Source organism: Orcinus orca, chromosome 19 (genome assembly GCF_937001465.1).
Source record: "Orcinus orca chromosome 19, mOrcOrc1.1, whole genome shotgun sequence".
In the NCBI taxonomy this organism is placed as follows: domain Eukaryota; kingdom Metazoa; phylum Chordata; class Mammalia; order Artiodactyla; family Delphinidae; genus Orcinus; species Orcinus orca.
In genome coordinates, this window is record NC_064577.1 from 30,883,082 (window position 1) to 30,896,463 (window position 13,382).

Below are 13,382 nucleotides of genomic sequence, written 5' to 3' on the forward strand. Positions count from 1 at the left end.
CTTATAACTGTTCAGGAGTCTGCTTCCCCTAATATGACGCAAGGTCCAATGCAAGGTCCTATAGCCCTGTTTACGGCTGCCCTTACTTCCGAATCCACAGAAGCTACTTAATAAATAACAAATATAATAATAAACACTTAATAAATGATAACCAATGAGGAGCACAGACCCAGTCCGTCGCGGGCGCAGGAGCAATGAATTGTGACGAAACAGATCACAGAGCTGCTGCAGCCAATGCCAGGGGATAAAACAACATCTGCCACAGGTGGCCCCAAGGTGAGGCCAACAAAATCCTCACAAGCACAGGGCAAAGAGTATGATGCAATCAGGAAAATAAAGCAGTACAATTAAGCTAACAGACTAGAGACTTTTCCAGTGGAGACAACTCAGTACAACCACACAGCTCCAGAGGCGAGGATTCTAACCACCCCGAGCGCACGCGGGGAGTCGGTGCAAACCCACTCGCGCGGCTTAGCTGAGCACCGCTAAGACCCACGACACGCCGGCTCAGTTCAGGAGGTGGTGTCTGGCAGAACCTACATTAGGGAGACCTCTCCCTTAAGGCTGGGATTTTAAAAACACAGCCAGCTGGCTGGTCCTTTGATAGGAAGCGTAGAACGCACCGGGGGCAATGACACCAGCGGGCTAGTCCTCTGATAGGAAGTGTAGAATGCACCGGGGGCAATGCCAAGCTGGAGGCCGCTGGCCCTGGCACAGCCTGCTCAGCATCGTCGCGAGAGCAGGGCTGAGAACTAGCTCACCGTCCCCATCGTCCTTCCTGGGGCCTCTGCCCACAGACCAGCCCCCTCCTGCTGAGGTCCCAGGGTGCCAGGCTCTGGCAGGGGTCCAGGCCACCCCCCTAAGGCCACCTGGCCAGCAACTGCCTCGGAGCCGTGAGCGGAGGGGAGGGTCCCTGGGTCTGGCACTGTCCTGGCCCACAGAGGCAGCCTCGACACCAAGGCAAAGAGGGACGAGCCGTGTGACGTGGTCCAGTCAATTTCAGCTCTAATCTGAGACACAACGATGGTAAGCTCTAGACTGATCGTGTTTGACTAGCACACAGGTCCCCGAGAGAGCAAATTTTCGGGAAAAAGGAATCAATAAAAAGCCTCGGCGGCACATCTTGGGGATGGGAGACCTGAATCAAGCTTATATTTATTTGATTAATTAAAAAAAGCAGGCCCCCAGAACCCTGAGGATGTAGTTAGACAGCTAGTGAGTACCGGTTCTCAATTATTTAATCTGGAAAACTGGGAAAGATGCGGCACGGTTGGATGACCAGAGACGAGAACCAAATCTCTTTGCCGCTATTATCTGGGGTGACTCTCTACTGGCTCTAATCTACCGGAAACCCACACTTCCTTTTACCTTCGTCACATGGCCGTGGGCACCGGCCGAATGTGTCCCTGGCCTTTACCGTCTAAGATAATCACCCTGCTGGTGACCTTCCCACTCTCTGCGCTGGATGCTTCGTCTGGGGAACGGGAGTGGGGAGACTCTTCTCCGCTCCCCCTCCCGAAGGGCGGCTTACTGAGAGGCGACATCTCACCTTGAGGTCTGGGATCCCGTAGCCCTTCTTGAGGGTGATCTGGAACACGTCCAGCGCGCTGATGTACGCGGCCAGGCGGGAGAGGCTCTGCTTGCCGCTGCCGCCCACCCCGACCAGCAGGGCGTTGCCCCGTGGGGACTCCAGGATACGGCTGATCCTGCAGATGTGGGCCACCGCGTCCTCAAACAGCACCTGAAGAGACCGGGCCAGAGAGACCCCGGGCGTCTCACCGTGCAGACACGCCTCCCTCGTCCCTCCCCAGCCCGCTGCTGCCTGCTCGAGCCCCGCTCACCAGGTTCATGACCGCGTTGATCTCGTTGTAACTGTCCAGAGCTTCCACCAGGAGCTTGCTCAGGGGAGCCACGTCAGTCACCGGCAGGTACTTGGGATCGCCGATCCCGTGAGCAAAGTGGCAGTAGATATTGGGTTTGGCGAATAAGAGCTCGTCAGCAAGATCCTAGACGTCAGAGACAAGATGCTTCTGTTGTCGCTGCCTCGGGCACACAGATCACGAACAGCAGCCCGAGCACCTTGCCCGGCGGCCTCAGAATATCAGGCCACGTCTGCAGGGGCCCCCGCAAACCACTGGGCAAAATCCCCTGGCCCCTGCCACATCGGGAATGAACGGAGAGTCCAGAAAAATGACTCTACCACGAAAACCCCGGACACATCAGCGGAGCACATCGACCCCAGCAGAGCTGTCTGTGCCCAGCGGCTAGAGGGAGGTCTTCACTCCTCCTCGCTCGGGCCACACCCACGTGGCAGAGTCACCTCGTGGGACCCAACGTGGTCCTTCCCATCCCCAGCCCAGGGCCCTTGCAGGGGGGCGGGGATTGTCACGGGGTCCCGACACCCTGCCCCTCGGAGCCTTCCTGGGCTTGGCAGGGGGACGTGGCGGCCTGACGTACGTCGAAGAACTTCTTGGTGGAAGCGATGGTGACTCTGCGCAGCGCCTCCTGGTCCTTCTCATCCACCATCTTGTCGCCGTACACACGTTCGGCTTCGTGCAGCCAGAGGCGGACGAGGTCCAGTGGGATTTTCAGGGTCTCTGTGGTGGAGAACAGGAGCCCCTGCCCCAGACGCGGGGCGGTCGGCATCCTTAGCCGTGTCCGGGAGGCAAGCCGAGCACCGCGTGTGGAATAAATGAGAAAGTGGCCGCTTCCCCAGGGGATGATCCTTTAGGCTGTGGTACAGCGGCCACCAGAGGTCCAGGAAGCCACGGACTGCCAAGGCCGCGCAAGTCCTGGAGGCTGGAGGGTGTGTCTGTGGCCTGAGAGACGTGGGGGGATTCTCCTCACGAGACAGGGTTAAGGGCTGCCCCCTCTAAGGGGGTGGACAGTGGAGAAAGGGACAAGGGGGCTGATCAGGCCATGGAGTGGCCGGCGAGCTTGGGCCGTGCAGCGAGCCTGGCAGGCCCAGGCCTGGCCGTTCACTAACCAAGGGACCTGGCAAGTTCAACAGGTGCTTTTCTTCCAGGCCCTTGTTCTGGGCTCTGGGAACACAGTGATGATGGGACTGACCCTGCCTTCATGGAGTTTGCCTTCTAGTGGGGAGATGTAACCAGACAAAATCACAAGGTAATTACACATTGTGACGTGTGCTATGAATGACATAAACAGGGACAGTGAGACAGCGTGTGGGGATGAGGAGGGGCCTCTTGAGGGCACGACATTTGAGCTGACACTCGAAGTGGAGGGAGCCTTAGACTTCCCACCTGTAAAATGGGGATATACGAGCACTACATGTTGTTTGGAGGAGAAAATGGGGATATAAGTGGCCAAACCCATTGGCTAGCTCAGTCAATACGTAAGAGGAAACATCATCACCACCATCAAGACTACAACCATCACCACCACCATCACCATCGTCATCACCATCATCACCATCACTACCATTATCGTCATCACCATCATTATTGCCATCATCACTATCACCATTATTATCACCATGGTCACCATCATCACCATCATTATTATCACCATGGTCACCATCATCACATCATTATCACTATCACCACGGTCACCATCATCATCAACATCATCACTGTAATCAGTCCATAGATCACTTTGCTTTCTCTCCTGAGAGCAGCAGAGGAGGAGAGCATCTGTGGGTCAGGCCTTGGCCATAACGTGACATGACACAGCGCTAAAAGCAGTACCTGGAAAATATTGGAGAGGTCCCTGAGGTTGAAGACATAATGAAACTTAACGGCTGTGGGAAGAAACGTTGATGTCACTTTCTGGTGCAGGGCTGTTACAGGAAAAAGACACGACGATTCTTGTACACCCTTAATGGCCTCGGGAAGTGCAAAGCTTAAGCTATCGTTTCTGAAGCAAATGGACTATGCGATGGTGACAATTTAAGTAAGAAATCTACAGAGCTGAGGAGGGAGGAAGTTCGCTCCTCTACTGATGTGTAAATTGTTTCTGTGTACTGAATTGCCTATCCTCTGCCTCCCCCTCAAGAAACTGGATTTCACAATACCTCAACAGCATCGTTAAAAAAAATATTGACTTGGAAGTATAAACAAAATATTTACCAGGGGCAAGTATGAAGCCTCCGTCAGCCCCAGAAAGCAGCGGGTCTCGCCGACGGGAGAGGGGGCGAGGCAGGTCAGCTTACCCAGGGCGGAGGCCACCAGGTGGTTGCTCATCTTCTGGACTACCATGGGGACCGACTGATAGGCCAGGTGCTGGGCCAGGATGGTGCTGTAGATGCTCATGAGGGCCTCCTGGCCCGGGAAGCTCACGGCAAACACACAGAAGTGGCGCTGCCCGGAACAACCAGAGACCCTCGTCAGGCTGCGCGTAGGGACCAGCTTGGGGCGGGGCCACCTTCCTGGGGAGCAGACTCTGTCCTCATCGCCTAATGTCTCGTGGGCATGGTCAGAATGGACAGGTTCTCTCCTCATGCCATGTGTGTGGTAAAGCCCCCTTAAATACTGATTACATCTCAAACAGCCAAATTCGTGTCATGCTCTCCAGAGAAAACTTGGAGGAGGCCAAAGAGTGCCTCAGAGCGCAGCCTGGATTTAAATTCCAGGTCTCCATCTGCTTAGGTCATTCAGAGGTGAGGTCCTGCCTGGGTGGCATTGCAGATAGAGTACAGGATTTCCTGTTAAATCTGAATTTCACATAGGAAATTTTTTTTTTTTTTAGTACAAATATGTCTCAAACATCGGATGGGGCATGCTTTTCTGTTTATCTGAAATTCAGATTTGAGCAGGCATCTGTATTTTTACTTGCTAAGTCTGGCAGCCCTATGGGCTCACAGGGAGAGCTGACTAGCCTCTCAACACCCCCCTCCTTCCCCCACCCACTGGGAATGTCCTGACATCTTCTGAAAGGCTGGGGCGTTCTCCAGGGAATGCCCCCCCACAGCCCCACGATCCCAAATCAATGCTTTCCTTCTCATTTGCCAAAGCGAGCCTTGGGCTCCTGCAGCTGACCGAGATGAGTCCAGGTTCTGCCTACCTGAAGCCTGGGGTCGATGGTGAAGGATCCAGCAGTGGGGTTCATGCACGCCACGTACTGACAGTTATGGACGTCCTTCAGTGTCAGCTTCTGTCGGTCATACCTGCGCGGGCAAGGCCAGCATAATGTCCTGCTGCCGGAGCCACCCCCCGGCTCCCCACCCACCCCAGTACTGCCCTGCATATGGTTAAAAAAAAAACACCTCAAAATAACAATTACATGTGAAATGGCCAATTGTACTTCACGCTCTTAAGAGAAAATTTGAAACAGGAGGCAACAGAGTGGCTCCGTGTTCAGGTCTGGGTTTATGTTCCAGCTCCTCCATTCAGTGGCCTCGTGACTCTGGGGAGGCTGGCTAACCCCGCCGTGCCTCAGTGTTCTTGTCTGTGCAATGGGTCATGATGAGGACGAACGGAGCTAATGCATGAAAATAAACTCAGAAGGGCCCCTAAAATAGAGCGAGGGTTCCACAGATGTTTACCACCCCCCCCCCCATTATCACTCTAATTATCCAGGAAGATGATGGTGACGACGATCAAGTAAGCTGAGGAGCTTCCTCGGTGCCAGGGCACTGCTAACACTTCCAGGGGCTCAGACGAGGTCAAAGGCTATAAAGAGCTTGTGCGTCTTTCACGTGCCTTTTACCTTTTGGCTTTTCCCCCCATTGTTTTTTGTTTTCTGTTGGGAGTTGGCGCCGGCTCTTGTTCATTTGTGGGGATTCCTTGTATGCCCCACGTGTTAATCCACTGCCAGTGTCAGGCACTGCAAGTAATTTCTCCCGTTAATCCCATACTGTGCTGGGCCATGGTGTCTCTGGGTGAACAGCGTTACTCAGTTTTCAGGTAGGTCAAAGTCACCATTCTTGGGCCTCCTGGCCTATGCTTTTGAAACCTAGGTCTGAGAAGTCCTTCGCACTCCCCACCTTTCCCCGGGTCACACTTTCTTCCACCAACGTGGCAGTTTCTCCTTTGGCTTGTGGGTCTGCCCTCCACGCGGGGCCCGCCTGATCCGTGTGGGAGGGGGTGGTCTGTGTTGCCGTCTCTTCTGCCCTTGCTGACAGAGCCTCTGAACGGTCCAGCCTTCCCTGTTGCTTGTGGGGCCCCTTTATCTGAAATTCTAGAGGGATCTTCCAAATCTGACTATGCCTCCCCCTCCTAGAGAGATGCTTCAGGACAAACTCAAGGGCAGCTGTGGACCCAGGGCTGAAGTTTCACAGCCCTTAGGGCCCTCTTAAAGAAGAGCGCAACACATCTTAGTTCTGTCAATTTTGCAAGGATGCACGACCTGGTGAGCCCATTTCGAGAGCATGCAACCAGGGCCCGGGAGAGTGAGGGGCCACCCCTGGGTCCCCCAGCAGATCCTCCCGAGGGGGCGCGGGCAGCCCTCACGTATCCCTCCTGCTTTGTCCTCGGCGTCCTGCCCTGTCCCTCCCCAGACCTGTCCTGGGCCCTGGCCATCCCACACCACTTTCATGTCCTCACAGATGTCGAGCTCTCGCAGGGCTGCACTTCAAGTGTGCCCCGCCCCGGCCCAGCTCTGTCACCTCCCCAGGGAGCCATCCCTAACACCCTGTTCCCACATCACAGCCCACAGTCCCCATGGCTTCACTGCTGTCCTTGCTGGGTTCCTACAGCCCGTGAGCCCTGGAGTCGGTGTCATGTCACGGGGAAAGGCCAGCCATGGAGTCAGACACGTGGGCTTGACCTCCAGCTGCGCCTTTCATCAGGGCTGTGACCGCCAGCAGGCCACTTATCCGCTCTGTGCCCTATTTCTCGGCAGTAAGGGGCAGACTCCACGCATCCCCTCACTGACCCCTGATGAGATTTCTCGGGTTCCTCTGGTCTCAAAACCCCCAGGTTTGGCTTGGGCCACTTGCCAGGTCATCGTGGCACACTTCTTTCAAGTGATACTTGTTTTAACCACACTGAATGTTCTGACCTTTCCAGACTGCAAATGTAAACATGCCACCCTCGGCTTTCCGTTGCCCTTGGGAGAAAGTGTTCTCTGTCCAGTGGTCCATGAGTCCTGGGGTCTGGCCGCCCCTGCCCCGGGCAACCTCTCCCTCTGGCTCTCATGCTCCAGCCACGCTGGGCTCCTATGGCCCCCTCCAGGGGCCACACTCCCTCTGCCCATGGCATCTACTGTGCCCGAGATGCTCTCCCTCCAAAGTACTGACACTAAGGCCAGTAATGGAGCTCCCAGCTGCCTCCTCCCGCCCTGGGTCTCTGACCCAGCCGCTGGGGCCCTCTGTGACTGCTCCCTTCACCCTGGAACTGCACCCCTCTGTCTTCTCTGCCATATGGACACTTCAATTAGAGGGGCCCCTGTCTGTCCCTGCTCCATGGAACTGCAGGCCCCAGCCGCCAGCCCGGGGCCTGGCAGATGCCCAGGACGTATTTGCGGAATGTATGAGAGGAGGAGACCTTGATCCCCCACCTCTCCCCAGAACTGTGACCCCATCAGCGTGGTCCTGTGTCCCAGCCCTGCATCCTCCCTGTGGCAACCCCCCCGCCCCGCCCCCACTCACCAGTGCCTGTGGTCCATGTGCTGCCGGAGGAGGGTGTGCGGGGCCACCGTCCCGTACTTGTCCACCTCGGGCATGTTCATGTCGTCGATGAAGTAGATCAGCTTCTTGGTGCCTGGTGGCCCATAATTCCGCCCTGATTTCTTCTCCAGCGGCTTTTCGAGAACACCTAGAGAAGGGAATGGGGTGACTACCACGGTGCCTGGTAGATCTCAGAGGCGGTGGCCCGAGGGGTAGCCCCGGGGCACCAGAGACAGGATGGGTTGGACTCCAGCCACCTCAGGAATAAAGGAGAGGGTGGTGGGCACCACTGGCTCCAGGCAGGGGGACAGGAACCTTGTGCTCATCGACCTGGGGGCCACCTGAGACTGGTTACGAGGGGAGCTCCCTGTGGGATCTGCCACCCTCGTCCCCCTGCTCTGGGCATAGAGGGCAGTGGGTGGGGGCATGGGAAGTGGAGAGGCAGTTGGCAAGCTCCCGGGTCTGCAGTAAGAAGGCACTGTGAGGAACGTCAGGGTGGGACTGGGGGGCAGTCGCGTCGGATGAGAGTGATGGGGTGTGTCGAGGCCAGGCTGTGAGGATGCGCGCTTGTCCTCAGCCTCACCCTGCAGCATAGCCGAGGTCGTGTAGAAGTTGAAGGGCACGGCCTGCACCAACCAGTCGTCTGTACTCAGGCTGCCCAGCTTGTCCCCCATCAGCACCGACTTGCCCGTCCCTGCATTCCCCACCAGCATCACCGGCCACGACTTCTCCACGAGCAGGTCCAAGAAGTAGCGGATGCGGATGGTTTCCGTGGTGTGCACCAGTGAGGCCTGCGGGAGAGAGGGAGGAGCTGTAACCCCAGACACACCTGAGCCTCCAATTCCCACCCTCCGTACAAACCTGCAGACCTGGACAGTTTGTCAAATCCCCAGTCTTACTTGGAAGGTCCTATTGTTGAAAACCGTTTGCGACCGGACATCCCATTGAGAAGCGAGTGGGATGGGGCTCTGAGTCCTGCCCCTAAATCGTCATAAATCGTCACCGCTCTGGGCAGTTACCTGCAGGGGGACATCAGGGTCCAGCTCGAAGCGGGGCACCTTGTCCGTCCACGGCAGGAACTTTTTGGTGTCGGGATCTATGTAGTAGTCAAAGATCGTTCCCTGCGAGGGGAACTTGATTGTCTTGAATTCGTTGATCCACCATCGGCTGAACTCGACCCGATAATCTACAAGCTGTTGGGAAACAAAATAGAGCGCAGAAACGGCCCAGCTGAGGGGGATGCCGGGAGACCGGGTCTGGGTGGCCAGGCACCCGCCGCGGCCGGCTGCTCACCTGGTCCTGGAACATGGCCCCTCCGAAGGCCCAGAAGCAGGCGAACACGAAGTAGAGCTCGTACAGCTCCTTGGCAGAGTCGGGGGGTGCGTTCTGCTCGGTGAGGAGGCACTCGAGCAGGTACAGGATCATCTGGATGACCGTGATCTCGGGCACCGGGGTGATCGTCTTAAACCCGACGCGAAGCTTGTCCAGGCAGGTGGGCAGGTACTTGTCAAAGAGGACCAGCAGGGTGGCCTTTTCCGACTGCACCTTGCGCCTCTCGATCCAGCTGCTCACCACCCTGGGGAAGACAGGAGGTGCTGGAGGACTGGGCCACCACGCTGGGTCCCCCGGCAACCCTCCGCTTGGGGAACGCTTCCATGGGATTCTGGCACTCCTGCCTGGTGATGGGGCCAGTCCCAGACCTTAAGAGGATCTGATGAGGGTGTGCTCTTTCCCTGGGATTCTAGCTGTGGGGTGCTGTCCTCCTAGAACAACTGGGAGCCATCCTTTCCACCCCCAAATGCAGATAATACTGAGGACAGTAGAGCTGGATATAGGAGAAGAAGAGAGGAGAGAGAAGTTTTATAACATCACCTGGGGGAGAGAGAGGGAGGGGATGGGAAGGGAAGAAAAGGGAAAGGAAAGGAGAGGAGCAGGGACACATCACTGCATTATCTGGACTCCTGGATCCAGCCATGCCTGAAGCATACATGGTGAATTGAGCCAATTGACGCATTTAATGGAAGAGTCCAAACCAATACAACAGGCATTCCTGAGGAGCCATGTTGGGTTGTCCGGCACACATACATCTCTGGAGTGGGTTGCATAGAGGTGGCCCACCACGGCTGTGAGGGGTGTGGATCCTGGAGCCCGACTGCCTGGCTTGAATGGGCTCTAGCGTGGCCAGCCGTGGCCTCGGGCAAGTTACTCAACATGTCTGGGCCTCAGGTTCCTCATCCGTAAATGGGAGTGATGATAATTGCTCCCATATTCGAAGGACTACCTGGGCTGATACTTTTAAAGCTCATAGAGGGGAGCCTGGTCCACGGTAAGTGCTGAACAAGTGCCTGCTGAAAGCGGAAGGAGCGTCCGGCTCCCTTGCGGGCTGATGAGCTCAGTGAGCTGTCCTTTCTAGGATGCCCAAAACGTAAGCAGGAAGCTCGCGTTACCCGAGGCAGCTCGCCTGCCCTCCACAGCCCCAGCAGACATGCCTTTCTGCAAGTGAGCGCACGTTCTGGAAGCTCTGCCTCTTACTGCACCCCTAGCAGAACAGAGAACCAAGAGCTCAAAATCTCTGCCCCGTTGCCCCTGGGCTCACTAGGTAACAGAGGAAACCATTAAACACTCTACGTCCACAAGCGAACACAGTGCAGCTGAGAACTGGATTCCAAATGCAGTGGGTCTTCAGAACGGAGACCGATTTGCAAATCTATACATAGACAGCTGCATTTGCCTTCTCTCTTGAAGGCGGATATATCAAATTTTAAATTTTGCCTTGTTAGAGACATTTAGTGCGTGCAGATGTGCGCGCTGGCTTTGATCTGAAAAGCCGACCCAGACCCAGACCCCGGGAGGACGAGTGGCTTCCCTGCAGGCTCCTGCCCTGTCCCCAGAGGCCACGGGGCCCCTCCGGCCCTGGAGCTTTGCTTCACCTCCCGCTCCTGGATACGCTCAGCCACCCCTGCCTCGAGTCGTGGCTGCCCCTGCTGGAGGGCTGCTCTTTCTCTGGGTTGGGGGGGCCTGAGCAGGCCCTCAGCCTCTCCACTTCTCTCCAGCAAAACCCGGGTCTCCTCCTGGTCCCCAGGATGCCACTCACTCTCTCGGTTACCCCTCTGGAGCCCTAAGAACCACTCCGGCTGAAGGGTGAGCCTTCGGGTCCCGCCCCCGCCCACCCCTGCTGACCTTCCGCTCTCCTTCCCGCCCCCGCTGAGCGTCCACCGGGGGCCCCTCGGCCCCACCGTCTCCTTCCCGTACTCTTGCGTCTTAGCGGCTCCCGCTCAGACTTTGTTCCAGTTCTCTTGCCTTGTCTGCTGCCCACCCTGGAAACGCCCAGACATGTGTAGTGGGCGGAATGGGGGCCCCTCAAAAGACATGTCCACCCACAGTCTATGAATGTGGCCGTATTTGGAAAAAGGGTGTTTGCAGATGCAATCAAATTAAGGATCTCGGGCTTCCCTGGTGGCGCAGTGGTTGCGAGTCCTCCTGCCGATGCAGGGCACACGGGTTCGTGCCCCGGTCCGGGAAGATCCCACATGCCGCGGAGCGGCTGGGCCCGTGAGCCATGGCCGCTGAGCCTGCGCGTCCGGAGCCTGTGCTCCGCAGCGGGAGAGGCCGCAACAGTGAGAGGCCCGCGTACCACAAAAAAAAAAAAAAAATAAGGATCTTGAGAGGGTGCATCCTGGATGAGGGTGGGCCCTGATCCAACGACTGGTCCTTATGAGAAGAGGGAAGTTAGGACACAGAGGCATGTGCAGAGGGGAGACCACGTGAGGCTCAGAAAGGTGGCTGTGTGATGGGTGATGTGTCTACAAGCCAAGGATTGCCAGCAACAGCAGAAGCTGGGGGAGAAGCCCTAGGAGAGATCCCCCCTCAGAGTTTCCAGAAGGAACCAACCCTTCCAACACCTGATTTCATACTTCTGGCCTCCAGAACCGGAAGAGAAAAAACTTCCACTGTTTGAAGCTGCCCGGTTTGTGGCCCTTTGTCATGGCGGCCACAGGACACTAAGAAAGCAGGATGACAGGTGTGGCTGGAGAAGGCGGCATAGTGGTGCTGGGTCTCAGCGGCCCCCAGGCCCCTGTGGGTCAGGCCAGCTCTGGTTCTGTCCCTGCAGGGTCACTGCGCTCGTGTAGCCCCCTAGCCCCGGCCTCGCTGCATCGGGAGACAGCGGTCTCACTTCCCACTCGATGCACAGACACATCGAGCATGAACTCTCCCCCTCCCCCCTCCCCACCGGCACACTTGCCTGTGCCTGGAAACACCCATGCCTGCTCATCTCGCCCCGGCCGCCATGAGACATTTCCAGAAGGACCCTCATTACCAGGGCCTCCTCTCAATTCCTCCTCCGTGAATTGCCATCTGGCTTCTGCCCCTGTCGCGCCAGGAAGCTGTTCTTCCTGAGTTAATGGTGAGCTCCCAGCTGCCAAAGCCAGTGGCAACTTCCTGTCCTCGGCTCCTTGACCCTCCGGACGCGACCCTGCTTCCCTCCTGAAGCTCCTTCCTCCCTGGCTATGTGGGGCGTCACCTCCCCGGTTTCCCTTCTACCTGTTTCTTCTCGAATGCTTCAAGGATTCTTCTTCCTCCCAACCTCTCCTACCACTCTCCACATCTCTCCGGGAGACCCAGTTTCCCCAGCACGGAGCAGCCGTGGGTCAGACACACAGCAGATGCAGAAAGCACTGGTTGAGTGAATGAATGAATGAAGTGGACGACTGAACGAATGCAGCCGGGGTGTTTCTCCTGAGGCTGTCCGTCCCAGGATGTTGCACTGGGGTTTCTACTCAAGACCACGCAGGACGTCCTGGTGTATAAATTACTAGCCTTGTGTCCAAGTACAAAAACATGCCTCCAGGATCAATGGCAAGCCTTCCATTTCTTAAGGTTTCAAACATTTCTCACATCCATCCCTCCTCCCCTGTCCCCAGTGGCCACCCGTCATCTGCTGCCATGAACTCTCCTCGTCACGTCAGAAACGGCCCCTGTGCCGGCCCTGGAGGCTGGTCCAGGGTCAGTCCCTTCCTGCCAAGAGCATCCTCGCTTCACGCTCCATCCACGAACACCTGACCACCGCCCGTTCCTGGGAAGCTCACACTCTCGCCCTGATGCCCCTTAAATGTTGGTTCTCACTTGGAATGCTCTCCCTACCTGTCTACCCGGAAAGCTCCTTTTCCTGTCGGGGCTCAGCCCAAACTCCAGCTCCTCCAGGAAGACTTCCTGTCTCCACAACAGGCCCAGACCCTCCCTCCTCCTCAGAGTTCCCTGCATGTGGTACAAACTTCTGTTTCGTTAGCTGCCGTGATGCAGTCTCCACGCATTACATCACTTATTCACACATCTGTCCCGCATCCTTTCATCGCCCCCACGCTGCTGCCTGGGGAGGGCCCAGCACAAGGTATTTATCGTATGAATGAAGGAGTGAGTGAACGAATGAACGCATTCACAGGAACATACATCAACGTCAACGCCCTCCTCTTTCTCTGCATAGTTTGGAGCCGGAGAACAAAAGCCCAACTCACGGGTTCCACCCGAGGTCGGCCGGGTTGATGTACAGGATGCCGGCTCTGGACACGGTGGCCGGCGTGGCCGTCCTCAGGTGGCTGATCTCGAACACCAGCCGCATGGTGCGGTTCAGGGGGATCCGCTCATTGCTGGCCAGCGTGAGGACCTAGTGAGGGACACGGGCCTGTGGGTTTCAGCCCCAAAGCACCCTCGTCCTGAGGGTTTCACAGGTCACATCTCAGAAGAGGAGGAGGTCGGGGACACTCCCCGTACCCCCGCCAGCCACCAACCAGCCTCCCTAGCCCAGCATCTCCCTGCC

The 13,382-nt window shown here is 56.9% G+C and overlaps 2 protein-coding genes across 2 annotated transcripts in view; one reads left to right on the forward strand and one right to left on the reverse strand.

Annotated features, from left to right (window-relative positions):
* PGS1 (phosphatidylglycerophosphate synthase 1) overlaps positions 1-13,382 on the forward strand; it is a 584,793-nt gene that overhangs the window by 77,552 nt on the left and 493,859 nt on the right. The window lies entirely within an intron of this gene.
* DNAH17 (dynein axonemal heavy chain 17) overlaps positions 1-13,382 on the reverse strand; it is a 161,541-nt gene that overhangs the window by 39,389 nt on the left and 108,770 nt on the right. Inside the window, exons 49-59 of the mRNA XM_049701566.1 lie at positions 13,081-13,229; positions 8,861-9,143; positions 8,587-8,760; positions 8,151-8,358; positions 7,550-7,715; positions 5,023-5,125; positions 4,172-4,319; positions 3,708-3,799; positions 2,458-2,619; positions 1,842-2,006; positions 1,550-1,741 (exon numbers count right to left, since the gene is read on the reverse strand). Of these exons, the coding sequence (XP_049557523.1) occupies positions 1,550-1,741; positions 1,842-2,006; positions 2,458-2,619; positions 3,708-3,799; positions 4,172-4,319; positions 5,023-5,125; positions 7,550-7,715; positions 8,151-8,358; positions 8,587-8,760; positions 8,861-9,143; positions 13,081-13,229 (1,842 nt within the window). The remainder of the gene's footprint in view (positions 1-1,549; positions 1,742-1,841; positions 2,007-2,457; positions 2,620-3,707; positions 3,800-4,171; positions 4,320-5,022; positions 5,126-7,549; positions 7,716-8,150; positions 8,359-8,586; positions 8,761-8,860; positions 9,144-13,080; positions 13,230-13,382) is intronic.